Source organism: Trachinotus anak, unplaced genomic scaffold (assembly GCF_046630095.1).
Source record: "Trachinotus anak isolate AG129_WGS33_773 ecotype Australia unplaced genomic scaffold, CSIRO_AGI_Tana_v1 ptg000026l, whole genome shotgun sequence".
In the NCBI taxonomy this organism is placed as follows: domain Eukaryota; kingdom Metazoa; phylum Chordata; class Actinopteri; order Carangiformes; family Carangidae; genus Trachinotus; species Trachinotus anak.
In genome coordinates this window covers 8,877,843-8,896,848 of record NW_027273877.1, presented here as the reverse complement: position 1 = coordinate 8,896,848, position 19,006 = coordinate 8,877,843, and the positions used below count along the sequence as shown (strand labels likewise).

Below are 19,006 nucleotides of genomic sequence, written 5' to 3'. Positions count from 1 at the left end.
CATCTTGCTCATGGATGAACTGGTTTCTAAAATGTACATTTCTAAGTCTGAGAGTGAAACAGTGATGGTGCCATGTTGTAGATTGAATTGTGTGTGTTATGCAGTCAATCACATGCTGAGTTAATGAGCTGGAAAATAGGGTTTAGGCTGAAAGTCAGTGGCCTGGATGTGTGTAATTGTGGGTCTTTGAAGACAGAGAAGTGTGTAAGGTTTTAAACATTGTTCAGTGGTTTTCTTTCATTTGGATTTAAATTGACAGTGATCTTGCAATTAAAGCACCGGCTTTTCATAAATTGGCTTCAACATAAATGCAGATTCAGTCACAGTTCACTTGATATTGTGGGAAAGAGTTGAAGCTTTTAGTAGTGACTCAACTTCTGTTCTTGTTAAACATATGCTTTACAATCAGCTTTGACATTATTGGATTAAAAACTTTAGAGCCCTAAATCACTCCAATGACTAATTAACACATTTGTCATGTTATTGAGTTATTGATTTTTCTTTATTACTAATACTGGACATGGTTTAACCCAAAACTTACAGCAGAAAAAGTAGAAAACATTCAGTATCTTAGGTGGAGTGCTGAAGAGGTAGGAATGAGTTTCTACCAAGAAAATATAGATGAATGAAACAGTGTGTGATAGTAAACATGTGCTGCCACTCTCTGTGCCGCAGGACGGGACAGTGATCATCCACACGGTGCGTCGGGGTCAGTACATGCGTTGCTTACGACCGCCCTGCGACAGCTCCCTGCCACTGTCTATCCTCCACCTGGCCGTGTCCTGGGAGGGTCACCTGCTGGTCCACACCTGCGTCGAGGGCAAAGCAACACTCAAGGTGCATGCACTGTTTTTTCCACAAACCCTAACCCTAACCCTTTTTCAATAAAATTAGCAGGTATAAGCGGGTTTTTTGAAACGCAGGGAAAACCGCTAGTAAGAGCCAATGGACCCCTTTTCCACTGCTAGTCCAATTTGCCAACTGCAATGAGTGATGTCATCACACGCACTTACAGAGCACACACAAAGACGCAGGGGAGAGAGTGAGCTGGGGGCAGAAGGGGCAAAAATTAGCGAGTTCAGCCGGGTGTTGGAGCTAATCTGAGCTGGAGCAGATAAATACCTACTGCAGAATCATTTGACCTGGATGTAAATGCTGATTGTAACCTTTTTCTATTGCCGACAAAAGCAGGTTTTTTTGACCTGCGGAAAAGCAGCTATACTTACAGACACTGCTAGAAAATGTTGGATAAAGCAGGTTAAGATTAACTAACAAAATGCTAATTAAAATATATGTTTTTGTGTTTTTCTTTTCTTTTCCTCTGCCCAGGATAAAAACGCTCTTCATCTTTACTCTGTCAATGGAAAGCACCTCTGCAGTGAGCCTCTGAAGGAGCAGGTGACTGACATGTGCGTTTCAGGAGAGTATGTGGTCATCGGCAGTGAGCAGGGATACCTGTCCATCCGTGACCTCTACAGGTAAACTATCCAAACCCATGTTCACATTGGTGACTGTCTATGTGCTTATTATGAATTCAGATTGTAGTCAGACCCCAGTCTGTAGACATTAACTTTGCTTTCCTCCTGTTCAGTCTGTCTCTGTGTGCGGAGCCCATGGCCATGCGGGTGGCGGTGCGATGCGTCTCCGTCACTAAAGAGCAGAGCCACGTCCTGGTGGGCCTGGAGGACGGCAAGCTGATCATCGTGGGCGTGGGCAAGCCAGCGGAGGTAAAGAACTCGCTGAGGAACTACATCGCTCAGAGCCTGGAGGGATCGCCGCTCATGGCCTCCCCCCTGCTGGCCCCGCTTCGAGCTCGCTCGCCAACCCGCCTGCTGCACCAGCGCGACCAGCTGGTGTTCAGCCCCACCTCCAGCTCCCATAGACCCTAGTAGCCCTAGACTTAGTTCCTCTCTCCTGCCATTGCTGTAGATCTAACACACACACACACACACACACACACACACACACACACACACACACACACACACACACACTCAGACACACTCAGACAAAGCTGCTGCACATATCACCCGTGTTGCAATGCTCGGCCTCAACGTCCTCAAAGACCTTTTTTCCAACAATCACCTCTCCTTCTCAGGGATGGTTGTCACCTGCCGTCATTTGACTTCATTCCTCCCTTACCACACACACACACACACACACACACTCTTACATCTGAGCCACGCAGATTTAACACATTCCTTCAGCACACAGTCGCTACTAGAACCACAACTGTGACATGAAAACAACTTGTTGTGTTTACCTCATTATGTTTTTTAAATGTTTGGCATCTGTGCAATATTTGACTTTGATTTGGCCATCGACCTGGGATAACCTCCCTCCCATGCTGTTTACCTGAAGTGTCATTACGTTACGTGTTTGAGTGTGCTCTACGAACTATAACAAATATGCTGTGAAACAAACTTAACACTAATTAACGCTTCTGCAAACTCAAGCCATATTAAGAGTGTAGCTACAATCTAATAATGCAAACTAATAACCTTGCGCCAAGATAGACTGTAATGTTTTGATAGTGTAAATAATGTGGTGGTGTAGATGTAGGATGTTCACACAGGCAGCCCCTCCCGTCTGAATAGTTCATCGCACCTTTTCCTCTTTCCTGCTCAAATCGACTTCACCAAAGTGAATCAAGCTTTGTTTTTTTCTTTATTGCCTCACGAGTCAATCGAGCTCCAATGAACTAATCAATCACTCATGAATCATATCCCTCCTCCTTTTTCCCCCCCCCTCCTTTATTTTCCTTTGACTTCACGCTTTTCTTTTCCCCACTCCCCTCGTCCCAATTCCTCCTCCTCCTCCTCCTCCTCCTCCTCCTCCTCCTCCTCCTCCTCCTCCTGCTCTTCCTCCACCTCTTCTCAGATGCGTTCAGGCCAGATCACACGGAAGCTGTGGGGCTCCAGCAAGAGACTGACCCAGATCTCTTCGGGGGAGACGGTCTACAACACCCAGCACGACCACAACTGACCTACCCCAGTCCCCGAGCCCTAAACCTCCCCCCTCCACGCACATCCTACATTCCTGTCACCCAGTTTGCCTCCATACTTGTCAATCACCAAACTGTCCTCAGGAACTCCCTTCAGTTCCTGCAGCGCCTTCCCATAGTTCAGTGGGTGGTGGGCAGCTGTTTTTGTGGCGCTAGAGCATCAAATATCACAGAGTCTGCACATTAACGTGTCTGCTCCTGTTTTTCTGTGTGTGTACTCCTGCTTTGGATTGACCCTAAGGCGCTGGCGCTGTGGTTCATATCCAGCCTCAGCACCACCACACCGCTCCCCACCACTCCATGTCCTCTCTCTTCCTCCCTCAGCTGGTCATCATCACTTTTACATCATTCTCCACGATACTGTTTCTCCAGCAGAGGCACTGTGTATTCTCCGACCTGCTACACGATCGGTCAGCTAACCGCTCTCCTGTATGTTTGTGTATCTGTGTGTGTGTGTGTGTGTGTGTGTGTTACCATGCTCTATCTCAAAATATAGTTTCAAGTGGCCTTTTCGCCCCTCCTCGGTTTGCCTTCGACGCAGACAGGCGGGCCCGTGCTCTGTAGGCCCAGACTTTTCATGGTTGCCTCAAAGCTGCCACCCAGCAGCCTTATGCAGTAAGACGGCTCCATCACTCATAAGACCAAACTCTCTGCCTTTTCCATCGGATTTTATACCTGTGTGTATCTGTGTGTGATTTTCATTAGTGTTTTTTATTGTGCATTTCTTTGTCGTTTGTTCTTCTTTTTGATTTTTGACAAAATTTTATGCATGTGCCCAGCAACTCGGCATCTGTTTGTGTGCATGGTCTTTTTCGTTCCATTTTGAGATTACGTAGCAGATGCAGTGATGGAGAGGTCTTTTATTTTTATTTCTAAGTTTGGATATAGCCGACTTGTCCTGTTTGAGAAATAAAAAAAAGCAGAAGATAGCATCTGTCTTTAATGTTAGGATATCACGTAAGATATAGTTTTGTAAAAAAAAAATAAAAAAAAAATCACTACACTACAGGTGAAACACTACATTCTTCTACACAACAAGCTTCCATGTGGAGAAGATAACTTCAGATCATGCAACACTTCTCTCTCCATGCTTCATCGAATGTTTTTAAGTTACTTGAATTTATTTATAGGTAAAAGTAGCATTTTTTTTTAATGAAGTTGTTTTGGTCTCCTGAAAGCAAGATTCCAGTAAACTCTTCTGACTGTTCAGACACCTGTGAAAGAAGGAGAAAGAAGAAATCCTCAAGGGCTTTATGAGATGTCAGTGTTAGCAGCAATACAGCTCCTTCATCAGGTACCTGTCGACGCTTTCTTCCCGTTTTTCCCCACATGGGTTGCTCAACCTGCCCTCTGCTGTACCTCCAGTCTTCCTGTCGCTTAATCGGGGAAAGTAAATGCACCCCAACTCCCTCCCTTCCTTTAGCTCTCATCATCGCCTCATCTAACTATCATCCGTCATTGTTTTTGCATCTCATTCTCCTTCCTGCTCATTGTGACGCGACTGATTTCAGAGGAGTTTTATTTTCAGGGGGCATCGGGAAGGTTAGCACGCCTTGTTTAGGTCGCTTGGGAGACGTGTTGTTTGTGTGTGTGAATGTGATTTATTTTTTTTTTTCTCTCTGTTTAAAAAAAAAAAAAAAAAAAAAAAAAAAAAAGCCACAGTATGAAGCTTCTGTGGATGAGACTGTGTGATTGAGAATTTTTTGCACCCTACTTGTGTGTGTGAGGACATGCTAAAGATGCATGTTTATTTTTTATAGCCAAATTCTCATCATACGTGTTGATTGTGTCTGATTGTGTGAACCCTGGCAGCCCCTGATTGTTCTGGCTCACCGATAGCTTCGGCATTGGACACAGGGTTGCTCTAATGGTTGTCTCTCTCTGTTTTTGTTTTTTTTTCAATGTAATTTTGTATTTAGTTTTTATTTAATTGTCACAGCAAGGTAGTGCAAAGACCAATCTGTGTCCTTTAAGAGATTTCTGTGAAAGGTGCATAAAATATTTTTCAATGTAGTTTTTTTTTTTTTTTTTTTTTTCTTTTATTCATCCACATTTGTCATGAAGACAAAAGACCACTGTTTTTGAGTTGTTCCACGACTGCAACAAACGGAGTGCCTTTATCCCAGTGCGGTGTTAACATAGAGCTAGGTTATATTATCATTACTGAAGCTAATCGTCCCCGTAAATCAAACGAAAGCAGCATTCCACAAGTTAAACCTCCGCAGTGTGAACGGGAACCAAGAATATAGGACTTCAAAGCAAAATCAAAAGTACTATTTTGTGTCTTAGCAACTCTTCTCTGTGACTGTCACCAAATGGATGTGTGTATATCTGTGATTATTTATGAATACAGTATATAATGTACAGCATGATTTTTATTTCAGCGTATTTGAAATGTACTTTTGCACTTTCCAGGTACTAAATTGTAACAAATTGTTTTAACTTGGCTCCCTAATCTGTACAAACTGCTTTGTATACACAAGTGGAAAATGATCATTAAAGTCTTGTCTAAATTTAAGTATAAATTTGTGGTTTATCTGTCTGACGTCTTCACTGTATGAAGAAGAACAGTGAGCGACTTCTGTGGCTGAGGTAAAAACATCTTCTGTTTCTTTCTATATGTCAGAAAACAGAAACACAAACGCATTACATGCAAGGTTTTATTTAAGGATGACATCCCAAGGTAATGGACACAATGTTGACTGTGAGAACAAACCAAGGGGGCCGCTCTCTCATGCTGTGTTTCTTTGTGGTCTTCATGCAGTGATTGGATACGAGCAGATCGACGCTCTCTTCAGTTCACAGTCAGCCGCCGTCCACCAGCTCTCATCTGCAAAACAGGGTACGGACAGGTTCGTGAGAGACCCCCTCACATAACACGCACATTCACTATCAGTTTTAGATAGCATTTAATGTTACACTGAATGACATGTAATGAATATTTGGGAAAAGTCCCCTGGTTATTTCAATACTTCATTAAAACTCATTTGAACATGCCAAGAAAACCAATATATACTTAAATTGGTAATTTTTATGTTTATTTAAGGATGTAATGGTTCAGGACTATTATACTGAATGATGATTTTGCAGTTTGGAACATGATTTCACCCATATTTTGACATTTTATTTACATAAAATGTCTAAATGACATTTATTTAGTTATTTGAAACATTAAAGCGTACGCTATAGTTTTATTTAATATTTTATTTATGTACACAAAAATCACTTTTGTAAATATAATTTGATGTGGTCTTTTTGTCTTTGGTCTATTTATCAATTAGACGCAAATAATAAATAGATGCTGGTTTTACTTATTACAATATAAGTAACTTGACCTTAAAGGAAAGTGATCTGAAATATCTGTTATGCTATCTAAAGTTTGTGAACATGAGCCATCATAAGCTAGTGGTCATACTGCATGTAAGACCTTACCAGCAAAACCTCTAAGTGTGTTGAATTGAACAAGGGTGTTCAATTACTGTACTATTTAAATGATTGCACTTTAATGGTCTGCCTGCCAAATACAAAGTGTTTGGTGAAATGTTAAAAATCAGTAATTTGTGTGTATTTGTGTGTGTCTGTCCTGTGTGAGGGCAGGTCTGACCTATTTTGAACATCTCCAAACAGACAGGTTTGTCAGTGTGAACGTTGGGGTGTCCTGGCATCCAGTCGCTGTAACTCCACTCTGAGCCGTCGACCCATGATGCCTGCTGGTTCTGAGGTGGGAAACACACAATTCCAAAAATATTATCAACAAAATGTAATTAAGTACGAAAAGTAAAAGTACTCAATACAGACTGTTAATATTGTTGCATTTTACTGTTGTAGCTGCTCAAGCTGCTCTTTCTCTAAAAAGTCAAAGACCATTTTCCCATTTCACTTTTTTGCTTTCTGGTCTCGGTCAGTGCAAGACAGAAACAGATGGAGCTTTTTAAAATAAAAGTTCAAAGGTCAAGGTTTTACCAAGGTAAGAATAACACTATCTGTCCTGTTGATAACGTATCTGATGACACTCTCCTTGGCCTCCATTCATTGCCACGGTACAGGACCAGACTGCTGGCGTCACAGTCATTAAGTTACTGAATAATAATGGAGAATGTCACTCTATTAAAGATAATATAATGTATATTAACTTTTAAGATGTTTTTGCTGAGAGGGAGCCTGTGAACTTGTACCGATGAGAAGTTTTCACTGCTGCTATTTTCAGGAAAACATACCGTCTCCACTCTCTTTCAAAATGTGGGTAATTGACTGTCAGCGACAGGGTCTTGCCTTGACTATGCCTCCCAGCCAGGTCAGCACAGGGTTGTTCTCACCACCCTTGGTCACCAGGGAAACCAGACGGACATGCAGGTCGCCGCTGGTTACAGATGCAAGCTCAGCACCCGGGGCAACAGATCTGCAGATGACCTGGAAGCAAAGAACCCAGAAAATGTGAAACTTAATTAGAAGAGCCACAAAGAAATACATGTAGCCAACAAAAAATATTGTTAATCATTAACTATCCACTGAAAGTTTAAGGCAGAATTGACATCCCTGTCTAGTGCTGAAATGGTTTATTGTCTAACCTGTGCATCCTGGAAGGCCATTGGCGTTGGGTTGAACTCATAGCAGTTTCCATTGATAACTTCCCCCTTACACGCCACTATCTGTGTTCGGATCCTAGAGGCAGAGGGTTCAGTTCCCTGTCTGAAACCGACTGGGATAGACATGAAGGGTTCGGTTCCCTGTCTAAAGCCCTCTGGGATGTGAAAAGACGGTTCGGTTCCCTGTCTGAAGCCCTCTGGGATGTGAAAAGACGGTTCGGTTCCTTGTCTGAAGCCCTCTGGGATGTGAAAAGACGGTTCGGTTCCCTGTCTGAAGCCCTCTGGGATGTGAAAAGACGGTTCGGTTCCCTGCTTAAAGCCCTCTGGGATGTTATGAACAGGTTCTGTCCCCTGTCTAAAACCATCTGGGATCGACATCACGGGTTCGGTTCCCTGTCTGAAACCATCCGGGAGTTGAGGAGCAGAGGGTTCCTCCACTCGTACCCAACCACCACCACTTCTCTGGATTGGAACATCATCAGGGACTGGAAGAAATAGGGCCTTTAGATTAGAGAGGCTTCTTTGAGTATAATGACAGTTTGTTGGTCACATAAAGGACATAAATATTTACATCCCTTTTCGATTTAGTTGCTCCTTGTAGATGTTACTTTCACGGTAACAGCTGAAGGTTGTAGAGAATAAATTACATCTGTCTTTCTATAAATTGTGACAATTTTACTTTATTGTTTCCTCACTCTCATCTGCCAGCCAGTGCCTTCTCCCCATCTCTCCATACCCATTCCCGAGAGAGGGTTGGATCAAAGCTGGAAGAGAAAAAGGAATAAACGAACATTTTTTACATGCATCTGTTATGTTCTTTTCGTAGGTTTGTGGCTAATTAATACACTGAAGTCGGGGCCTAAATTAGCATATTTGCAAAAAGGTTTAATGGTACAATGTAATAGTGTGTCTCAAGTTACCCTTTCTCCTGTCCATCTCGCTGATGTCTTCTTCCACCAGGCCAGAGGGCTCGGTACCTTGTCTGAAGCCGTCAGGAAGAGGTTGCTGGATGTCAGTGTCTTCAGTGCCCTGTTGAAAGCCATCAGGGAGCTGCAAACCTCTAGGGACTGCGATTGGGACAGCTTGGAGGCCTGTGAAGGGTATGGTTTATGTTTGAGTTAGCTGTTGTTGGCCCTCTAGTCAGGGTTTTTAAAACATCATTCACACCGATGAGCTATGAGCTACTCATGCAACCCTAAATGAATGCAACTCCTCCAGCTGTGGTTGCGGGTCCTGCTTACTCGGTGTTAGAGATGCTCACGTACAGGCACAAAGGTAAACCTAGTGATCATGGTTGAATGCACAACCTTAGACTTCCTTGCAGATTTAACAAATACCCACGACAGTTTACAGACAACTGTTGAGTCTTTTATATCAATTATTAACTATTGTTGCAGAATAATACATATGACCCAGCTTTTCTTTAACAGTGTCATAAATCAATGATGGTCAAAGTCTAATTTCCGTACAACCACTGGGGAGGTCAAGTGCTCAGATTACATTATTGTTTGTCACAGTTTTGCTGCCAAGGCAACAACCCATAAAGGCAAAAATAATTATGACATGAAAATATGACACGGTCAACTACTGTCGTCAAACAGAATTAATATGTACTGAACTAAATCAGTTGTTTTTCTCAAATTTTGGTGCAATCGCTGAGGTTTTTTGACAGTGACATGTTTCACCACAATAACCAGTGAAGAGCCTCTAATTAGACACGGAGGAGAAAAAAAAGATCAAAAGTCATATGGAGGAGAATACTAACTGTTATGTTGAAATCCGTTTACATCAGATTTTATTGTGGTTATGTTGCTTTTGTGATGTTAAAAAATACCCAAAACACAAAAATGAATATGAAAACCAAAAATATTTGGTTTTCTTGTGATCAAAAGATATTTTAATATCATCTCTGAACAAGGTTTGTTTTATCTTGTTAGTATTTTGTAATTTCCCCATGATGGTAATTAACATTATCTGCAAATTAAAGCATTCAATAAGCCAGTAACATAAAATAAATGCTTGCGCAGATATTAAATATTAAGACTCATTGCTGCTACACTTCACGTAGGAAATGCGCAGAACTACAACGAAAGATGAAGCCTGTCTTACCTGACACTGTCAGGAGCAGCAGCACTGACTTGAACATCCTGCAAACATAAACAGAGCAACCACACAAATGCAACCTGTCACATGAACTTTATCAGCCTGCTGTTCAGCTGTAGGCTTCGCTCCGTGTCCCTGTGTCCTGTCAACTGATGGAAATCTACAGACCGATGCAGAATGGAAGCGGTGTGTGAGTCTGCGCGCCGCTTACCTGAGACAACAGCCACGAACACTGAGCACCTCGGCAAGAAAAGGCCACTCATTAATATGTCACTGTCTTGGTCATAAAACCCTGCTATTGGATTATTATTAATCTGCATGTCTGACAGATATTTGATGCACTTTGCCCTCAGGTGTTGCCTGATTAACACAATTCTGATATGACAGCAGCTTCTAAAGTGCAACCAGTTGACCTGTGACATAAGCCATCACACTAAACAGCCAGTTTTCCTTGACAACCTGGTATACTGTACACATCCTGTTTTCCAGGGCTTGTAAATATATCGAAGGTGAATGGCACTTGGTTTAATCGAGGGGGTAGCTCAACCAATATTTGTGAACGTGGACAGAGAGTGGAGATTAGAACAGATGTGAACTGTTGGTAAATGTGACAGCGAAGGTCACTCAAGGTTGCTTTTTTTTTTTTGGATGTTGATGGTACACACGAACATCACCACCATGTATCAGTACTGTTGACCTGATGACAAGAATGTGCGCACAAATTCAGGGCCCTTGATTCCCCCCCCTTTTTTTTTTTTTTTTTTTTTAAATAATGTCTGCATGTTACTGTATTTCAGCAGTGTTTAAGTTTTATGGAAGAGGTGATGCGTTATATTATATATCTATATCCACCTGATGCATAAGCAGTAACATACACACTGCTGATGAAATTATCAAAAACAAAGTATATCATTTACATTTTTCTGTGATACCCTTGGCTGAAGAGTGCGGAGGTCCAACATGTGGAAGGGTTTGACCTTTATCGGCCAACACTTTGGATTATCTCTATTTGAATACACAGTCACACGCCGGGACGGTTACACCGCTGAAGTGAATGTGCCCATGGCGAAACGTGCTCTAACTCCTCTCCTGTAATTCACTCTCACCTTGATTGGCAAACACGCTTACGCAAACACGTGGAGAACAAGGGGCAGTCGCTGTCAAAGGTTTTCAAGTTCACCGTAATTAACGAGCTATGAGCCGGAAGCGCGGTAGCGCAGCCTTCAAAATAAAAGTGAAACACAAACACTCGATATGAATGGAAACTGAATGTGCCTGAAAGTGCAGAGTTTTGGATCGTAGCTGACACTCTCTGGATTTCGTACAAAACATTACACGTAACCTGTTTAAACCCCCGGACGGTGTGGTCGCAGCGCGTTGAACGCTTGAGCTTTTATTTTCTAAAGTCCTGACAGGAAGTTGTGTTATTATGCCCGCCGGAACATAGTTTTGGCTGCCAGGACAGACGTCGGGGATCCTTCATATTTGCGTCTTGACCGTAATCCCGGGAAGTGTAATTGCAGCCGAGAGTATCCAGCTACTTTTTGTGTTTACCCGATTACCTCCGGACGGTTAAGTAATTGACGTGATCTCAAACCAGCGAGCAGTTGCCGTGTGTTACACGTCACGCGATGAACGGGACGGTGACAGAGCGACATCTTGCAGGCTAAAAGAAGCTAGCTTAGCTGGCTAGCTCGGTCACTGGAGGCAAACGGCAAAGAGCTCGACGCTAGGGGACCGTGAAACTCTCTGCGCGCCCAGCAGCTCGGATACTTTCACCTCTTGTCTTTCGGCCCCGTTTATCTTTACTGGACATGGCTTTCGTAACGGCGTTAAGGAGACTGGCTCACGTCAGGTTACGAGAATACTGGCGGAGGACGCCAGCAGCAACTTCGGGCGTCTGGCTGACGGGTCTGCGGGGTTTCACCACCGGCACGCAGCCCATGAGGTGGGTAACTTCACCGGGACGGTTTCCCACATTCACGGCAGAGTTTGAACTCAACAGCGTCCGCCTGTCCGCACGCCAGAGTCCATTTAGAAAAGCGGTAGTTAAATGTGACCTTTCTTATCAGCGTGAAAATCAGGTAGAACACGAGTGAAGGCATTTTCCTGGTGTCTGTTTGCTCTTTCCTTGTCTTTCCTTTACCTGTTTCCGTGTATGGGAGCCACCGAGCAGCTGTCGCTGCGGTCATGGTTCAGCTTTTACAGGCGGTGGTCCACTAGAAACATCGTACAAGCCCAGTGCTTAAAAAAAAAAATCACACCACCCGGAGAAATTGTGGTCTAGAAAGCAACTCCTGCTGCACATGAGCCTCATTTTTTTGTTGTTAGCTGGTTCCCATTTATTGTTCTCGAGGTACTGTGGTGTTGTTCGGTAATCTGGTGCCTACTTTAGACTAATCTACTCATTTTCTTGTTCTTGCATATTTTAGTGGAGTTAGGGCTTTTCTGTAAACGAGCTACACGTTTGATCTGCAGCTTTTAAACAGTGGAAACAGATCAAGGTTTTAACACCAGAGCCAAAAAATGTGATTCAGTTAAAGGCTGTAAATCAATCACTGATTATTGATGACACATTAAACTGAAAGTTTTGTTTTTTGTTTTTTGTTTTTTTCCTTTCTTTTAGGGCTGCAGCTAATGATTACTTCCATTATTGTTGTTCAGTCTATAAAATGTCATACCAATAATGTAGGAGTGGTTGTTTTGGACTAAATTAATAAAAACAAAATAAATCTTAGAGGAATATGGGCAAGAAATTAATCAAGGTGGCTTTGGGTGTTTTTCCGAAAATCTGATCGTGTTTGATTGAATTGTGTGAAAACTGGTGTGTGTATGCCATAAAATAGCCACAGTATGTCAGTGTGTAGCGTTATAGTCTTAGAATAAGCTGCTTGAACCTTCCAGGAAGCTAAGGTCTCACAAGTCCGAAAGGCCAAAGCGATCCATCTTTCTGCCCAGGTAAAAGGCCTGGACCAAGGCTGGGGTTCCCAGGGCCGAACAGCTTGTTGAGTTGCATAATGACAGCTGACTTGCCGCTCAGGTTGAAGGTTCGGTTTGTGAGTCTGGCCTTAAACCGACTGACACTGTCCCTGTGCGCTCACGTCAGGCGGGCATCGCTGGCCCTGACCCTGACCCTGACATAACTATCATTTTCAAAAAATCCACCAGGGTGATCAGAGTTGAACTCGGTAATTACCAGGACTTGAGCTTGTTTTTGTCTTAAAAGGTCATATAGTTGAGGAGAGTAGAGTGTGATAATTGGTATTTCTTTGTAAAGTAGATTAGAGGGTTTCCACTGATCCAGAGTTTTCCAGAGGGTCACTGAGTTTAACGTTTATGTCCGAGGAAATCAGAGAGTTTCAGAGGCTGTCGGAGAGTCAGAGAGTTTAACTAATAGGCTCCTTTCACAGAAGCGGTGCAATGCTGACAATCATCAGTCATCATTTAGATACTGACGTGCAATGATATGTGCTGCCTTTATGCAGAATCACGGAAAGTTGTTCAAACTGTTGAATCCAACCCATTTTATGATAATAGCAGTGAACAAATTAATCTCAGATGTCATTTATATATATATATATATTCACTCGTGCTGCAGTCAAATCCGTTTACATGCTGAAAGAAACTCAAATTGCATTAAGGGAGGATTCTTCTAGAATAGATCTACTCACTGATTGGCTGAAAATCAGTCACTGATCACTTGAGAACTGGAAGCCGTTGAATACTTTAGCTTTTTTTTTTGCTAGAAAACGATCATCAGAATAGTTTCAGATCCATTTTCTTTCTCTTGACTAATTGTTGCAGTTCTGCTTTTTTTTTTTTTTTTTTTTGAATTGTATGAAAATTAGAGGTGTAGTGATCAGCTCTGACCCTTAGAGGGCAGTGAAGTGTGGGGGATGGAGCCTGGCAGGTTGAAGTGGGTAATTAAAGGGGATAAAGCACTTTTTTAAAATCTGTGGAAGGTGCCATGTAAATGAACTTGACTAACTTAGAAAGTGATTCCAGTGCAGAAAATAATCAAACATTTTACCAAAACCTCTATTAAGTTTGTATAACAGCAAAAAGTTTTTCAGGAACCTTTGTCCCAGTAATCCTGTTATCCTGTCATGCATTGAAATGTAAATCAGATTAATTAGTAATTAACCAAACTGTTCTCTCTCTCTCTCTCTCTCTCTCTCTCTCTCTCTGTGTGTGTGTGTGTCAGGTCAGACAACAAGGTGACGGTCCACTTCATCAACAGAGACGGGGAGAAGATCACAGTGAAGGGGTCTCCCGGAGACTCACTGCTCGACGTTGTCATTAACGAAGACCTCGACTTTGATGGCTTCGGTACGTGAGCGCACACACACGCACGCACACACATTTTCACATGGGGTGGGGTTCCCTCGCCGTTGCTGAACATTTGTGACATCAGAGCTCTTCCCTGCCGTGATGGGACACGTCTCACTCTGCCTGCATGTAAATGAGCTGGATCCGATCGGTCTGATAAAGTTGTGAAAAGTTGTGCGTGTGTGTTGTGTTGTAGGAGCGTGTGAGGGAACGCTGGCGTGCTCCACGTGCCATCTGATCTTTGATGAGGAGGTGTACAAGAAGCTGGGGCGGGTGACAGACGAGGAGTTGGACATGCTAGACTTGGCCTACGGCCTGACTGACACGTAAGGACACACAAAGACAACTGTCGTGTTTCCACTGAGGTACAAACCTGCCTCTGTAAAAAAAAAAAAAAAAAAAAAAAAAAAAAATGTCATTGGTAACACATTATTCAAACTGGGTAACTATTTTTTATGTTTTTAATGAAGTGGCTACATCAGTGACATTGTGAGTTGTTTTTTTTTTTTTTTGGTGATTTTTGTCACTTTGTCATGATATGCCGTTTGGATGTTGAAGTTAAAAATCAGACATTTTTCACGGCGTCGATCTATGAGTTTGTGCAGTTTGGTCTAATTCCAGACTGTGAGCGTAGGATTGTTTGGCCTTTGAGCAGGTATGCGCTCTCGAGTCTGGTTTGTTTTCCTGTGGAATGCGCTGATAAAATAACAGCAGCCTTTATCCTTCCAGAAAGCGTCTCACCATTGTGCTGATGAGATTTACCGCAGTTGATCAGATAGACAATGAGGGCGACCGAGGTGTAAACACAAGAGCGCCCCTCCCTTCAAATTAAAGCTTCAACGGTACCGTTTGCGAACAAATACTGGATTCACGAAAGCAGGTTTGACAGACTCTGAGTTTACTCAACCGGAGACGACGAAACTCTTCAGATCGGAGAGTTCAGCCAACTCTGTGTGCTCACATCACAGAGCCTGGAGGTAGAAATATTAATATGTGACATGAATGCACGTTTATCCTTAAAACAATGAGACAATCTCTTAATGATAAAATACACAACAAAATTAAATAATTACACTTAGCGCCAAATCATAATATACATAATCCCAAGGCACTTTACAGGGTAAGGTCAAGACCTTACTTTGAGAGAGAGAGAGAGAGAGAGAGAGAGACAGAGAGAGACAAGGAACAGCTGTGTAGGTAATGCTGTTATCAATAATAATGACAGGTAACAGGGGTTAACAGTAAAGATGAGTAGCGGTGGATCTGGATCCTGCTGCTCCCGAGGCAGAGATACCTGCAGAATGAGGACAGAGAGAGGGAGAGAGAGGAGAAGCACAAACTACGGGAGAGAGAAAAAAAAAAAAACAAAGTTAATGGCGTGAAGTCATCGAGAGAGGGAGAGAGACAGAAATAGAGAGAGAGCGCCCAGTGAATCATGGGAATCCCCCAGCAGTCTAGCTCTATAGCAGCATAACTAAGGGATGGGCCAGGACATACCCGGGCCAGCCCTAACTATAAGCTTTACTAAACAGGACAGTTTGAAGCCTGATCTTAAAGGTAGAGAGGGCGTCTGCCACCCGAACCCACACCGGGAGCTGGTTCCACAGGAGAGGAGCCTGATAGCTGAAGGCTACTCTTACAAATTCTGGGAACCACAAGTAGACCTCCATTTAAAGAGCGAAGCGTCCTATTGGGAAAATAGGGAACTACAAGCTCTCCAATGGTGCCTGACCGTTAATGGCTTTGTAGGTGAGGAGGAGGAGGAGGATTTTAAATTCTATCCTGGAGTTTACAGGGAGCCAATGCAGAGAGGCTAACACGGGAGAGATGTGATCTCGTTTCCTAGTTCCTGTCGGTACTCGTGCTGCCGCATTCTGGATCAGTTGGAGGCTTTTTACTGAATTTTTGGGCCATCCTGACAATAAAGAGTTACAGTAGTCCAGTCTTGAGGTAACAAATGCATGAACTAGCTTTTCAGCATCCTTTAGACACAGAATGGGTCTGATTTTAGCAATATTGCGCAGGTGGAAGAAGGCCGTCCTAGAGACTTGCTTTATATTTGAAGTAAAGGACAAGTCCTGGTCAAAAATGACACCAAGGTTTCTGACCGTAGCTCTGGAGGCCAAGGTGATGTCATCCAGAGTCAGTATATTATCACACAGTGTATCTCTGAGGTGTTTTGGGCCAATTACAATAACTTCAGTTTTGTCTGAATTTAAGAGTAAGAGATTACTGGTCATCCAGGTTTTTATGTCCTTAAGACACACCTGAAGCTTGGCTACCTGGTTAGTCTCACCTGGCTTCACGGATAAGCGCAACTGGGTGTCATCTGCGTAACAATGGAAATGTATCTGGTGCCTCCTAATAATGTTTCCTAGAGGAAGCATATATAGACTGAGGAGCATTGGTCCTAGCGCCACACCTGGGAACTCCACGACTGACTTTTGCGATGATAGAGGAGTCATTATTAACATGAACAAACCGGAGTCTATCCGACAGATATGACTTAAACCGGCTTAGCTTTCTTTGATGCCGACCGTACGCTCTAGTCTCTGTAATAAAATCTTATGATCGACGGTGTCAAATGCGGCACTAAGATCTAGCAGGACAAGTACAGAGACAAGTCCATTGTCTGAGGCTATGACCAGAGCTGTTTCTGTGCTGTGATGGACTGTAAAACCTGACTGAAAATCTTCAAACACACCATTTCCGTGCAAATGATCACACAACTGGTTTGCAACGACCTTCTCAAAGATTTTGGAAATAAAGGGGAGGTTGGATATAGGTCTATAATTGGCTCAAACATCAGGATCAAGAGTAGGCTTTTTAAGTAGAGGTTTAATTACTGCAACTTTAAAAGCCTGCGGCGCATAACCGGTTGATAAAGATAAGTTAATCAGACTTGATATAGAGGTGTCGATTAAAGGAAAAACTTGTTTGAGCAGCCTCGTCGGAACGGGGTCTAGAAGACAAGTCGATGGTTTAGATGACGAAACCGTTGAAGCTCAGAGAGACGTAAAACAGTAAAACTGTCAAAATATAAACCAGTGGACTCTGAGGCCGCTGAACCGGACAGTACATCTGAGCCGGCTGTGGGGAGGAGATGGTGAATTATTTCTCTAACGGAGACAATTTTATTTGTAAAGAAGCTCATAAAGTCATTACAGCTGAGGGCTAAAGGAACAGATGGGTCAACAGAGCTGTGGCTGTCTGTCAGCCTGGCTGCAGTGCTGAACAGAAACCTGGGATTGTTCTTGTTTTCTTCTATCGATGATGAATAATAGGATGTTCTGGTTTTACGGAGGCTTTTTTTTTATACGCCAACAGGCGTTAAAAATGAAAATGTATGAAATGTAATTGCACTTACAGGCTGTATATACTTAGATTGATACAATCAATTGATTTTAAATTGGAATAACTGGCAGTCGTAGTGATGCGAGTGTTGGTCATAGTTCAGATTTGACTCATATTTCCTGTATTTCAAAATAAGAGCACATTGCTACTCAACAAATCAATCCTCAAACTGAATTTTTGAGTTAAGAGGAACATTTACAGGGAACCAATGTAGAGACTTGGACGTAACATGTGCTCCTCTTTTTTTTTTTTTTTTTTTCCCCCCCCCCTCAGATCTCGTCTTGGTTGCCAGATCTGTCTGTCAAAGAATCTGGAGGGCATGGTAGCCAGGGTTCCCGAGAGCGTAGCCGACATCCGACAGACCAAAGACGGATCCGCTTAACCGGGAACCCGCCGCTGCGGAACATAGGTGTAGACAGTGTGTTTGTGCCGGATCGGAACTGGAACGATGGTAGGTGCAAATCTGTGGGTACCGCCGCATCTGGTCGGCCGCCGCGGCACTGTTTCTCCTTTCTTTTTTTAAAAAACCTTCCGGAGTCCAGACAACTACGGCCAGCTCTAATAACCGGGAAGTAAGAATACAAGACATGGACTCATTAAGTAAAACAAATGATTTTTATATCAAGTAAAACTGTACTCTTGAGTTCACAGGACCCTCTGTAACCATTAGAGAAGCTTGCCGTTGTATTGTGAGGAATAACAAAATATTTATATATAAACTGTAGACTAAGACAAAACTTATGATATCATTGTAAACTAATTAAAAGTTTGTCCATTTTAATCACTGTCCGAAAAAAGTTACACTTGTATTTGTCACTCTGGATGACGTGCGGTGGAGGTCAGTGACCTCCACCTCCGGTTTGTGTCTGTGCCTTCCGTTATGTGAGAAGAAAGTGTCTTTTCCTTGTCACGTTGTGTGTCAATCGGTCATTTCTAAACAGGGTGACGGAAAAGGCCCACTGCTGATGTGTGAACCTCACCCCCCACCTCCAAAATATTTTATTTTACAACCTATGTATCCTCCTACTATTGTTGGTTTGATTGAATTGGTATGTAACCACATAATTTCATCATGTGATTGTATATAGCTAGAACGCACGTACACGTGTAGAGTGAAAAGGAATGTAATAAACAAAACCAAAAAAAACCCCACCTTTCTAATGGTGTGTCGAACTCCTTGTTAAATATGCTGTTTTGAACTGAAAAATATGAAGGAAAATCCTGTTTCGTGCAGAATCTAACAAATGTAATGTCCTTTTTTTAAAACCTGATTTGTAACAATAACGACAAAAGGAAGCCAATCAGCTTTTCGCTCATAGCTCGTTTTATTTGCAAAAGCAGAGTTTTAGGCTCATTAACATAGTGCACCAATACATTACGTAGTAAAGAGGAAAGCAACAAAGTTTTGAGCTGCATGAAACATAAAGCTTGAAAAACAAAAATGAAGCAATTTTCCCCCCTCGGTGGATTAATAACATCATATTTACAAAATAGGAACGCTAGGACACGATGCATGTGATTAATTGTAATCAATACAGGCTTTGTGAAAACCACATTGTTGGCAACGTCGAATCGAAGCGTTTGAAACGCGTCGCGAAGTAAAGACCGAGGAACCGTTTGCGTCATTCAA

General features: G+C 42.6%; 3 protein-coding genes across 6 annotated transcripts in view; 2 read left to right on the top strand and 1 right to left on the bottom strand.

Moving 5' to 3' along the window:
• Positions 1-5,522, top strand: part of nbeal1 (neurobeachin-like 1) — a 49,509-nt gene extending 43,987 nt beyond the window's left edge. For 2 of the 3 annotated variants that reach the window (XM_071464679.1, XM_071464680.1), the window contains 4 exons: positions 676-837; positions 1,330-1,478; positions 1,592-1,727; positions 2,881-5,522. In XM_071464679.1, the coding sequence (XP_071320780.1) occupies positions 676-837; positions 1,330-1,478; positions 1,592-1,727; positions 2,881-2,985 (552 nt within the window). In that variant the 3' untranslated portion in view covers positions 2,986-5,522. Of the gene's footprint in view, positions 1-675; positions 838-1,329; positions 1,479-1,591; positions 2,692-2,880 lie in introns of those variants that run through there. The other variant, XM_071464678.1, reaches the window with a different exon arrangement.
• Positions 4,887-10,760, bottom strand: LOC139609742 (uncharacterized). 2 transcript variants are annotated; one of them, XM_071464683.1, is made up of 8 exons: positions 10,611-10,760; positions 9,700-9,737; positions 8,511-8,681; positions 8,286-8,354; positions 7,573-8,075; positions 7,277-7,414; positions 6,609-6,720; positions 4,887-5,834 (listed from the first exon to the last, which is right to left on the bottom strand). In XM_071464683.1, coding segments are annotated over exons 1-8 (1,107 nt in total). In that variant the 5' UTR covers positions 10,613-10,760; the 3' UTR covers positions 4,887-5,760. The 2 variants fall into 2 exon arrangements, with proteins under 2 accessions (XP_071320784.1, XP_071320785.1); XM_071464684.1 differs by lacking the exon at positions 10,611-10,760 and adding an exon at positions 9,905-9,986.
• A 376-nt stretch (positions 10,761-11,136) lies between these two features.
• On the top strand, positions 11,137-18,286 carry LOC139609743 (adrenodoxin-like). The gene is made up of 4 exons (XM_071464686.1): positions 11,137-11,641; positions 13,898-14,022; positions 14,219-14,348; positions 17,650-18,286. Exons 1-4 carry the CDS (start codon positions 11,508-11,510, stop codon positions 17,756-17,758), a joined length of 498 nt encoding a protein of 165 aa, XP_071320787.1. The 5' UTR covers positions 11,137-11,507; the 3' UTR covers positions 17,759-18,286.
• Positions 18,287-19,006: the final 720 nt, after the last annotated feature.

Coding starts and splice junctions, on each gene's coding strand:
- LOC139609742 (XM_071464683.1), bottom strand. Junction 8,682..9,699: donor GCTGCTCCTGACAGTGTCAG/GTAAGACAGGCT, acceptor TACCCTTCACAG/GCCTCCAAGCTGTCCCAATC. Junction 8,076..8,285: donor GCACTGGCTGGCAGATGAGA/GTGAGGAAACAA, acceptor TATTTCTTCCAG/TCCCTGATGATGTTCCAATC.
- LOC139609743 (XM_071464686.1), top strand. CDS start 11,508: ATGGCTTTCGTAACGGCGTTAAGGAGACTGGCTCACGTCAGGTTACGA. Junction 11,642..13,897: donor ACCGGCACGCAGCCCATGAG/GTGGGTAACTTC, acceptor TGTGTGTGTCAG/GTCAGACAACAAGGTGACGG. Junction 14,023..14,218: donor CCTCGACTTTGATGGCTTCG/GTACGTGAGCGC, acceptor GTTGTGTTGTAG/GAGCGTGTGAGGGAACGCTG.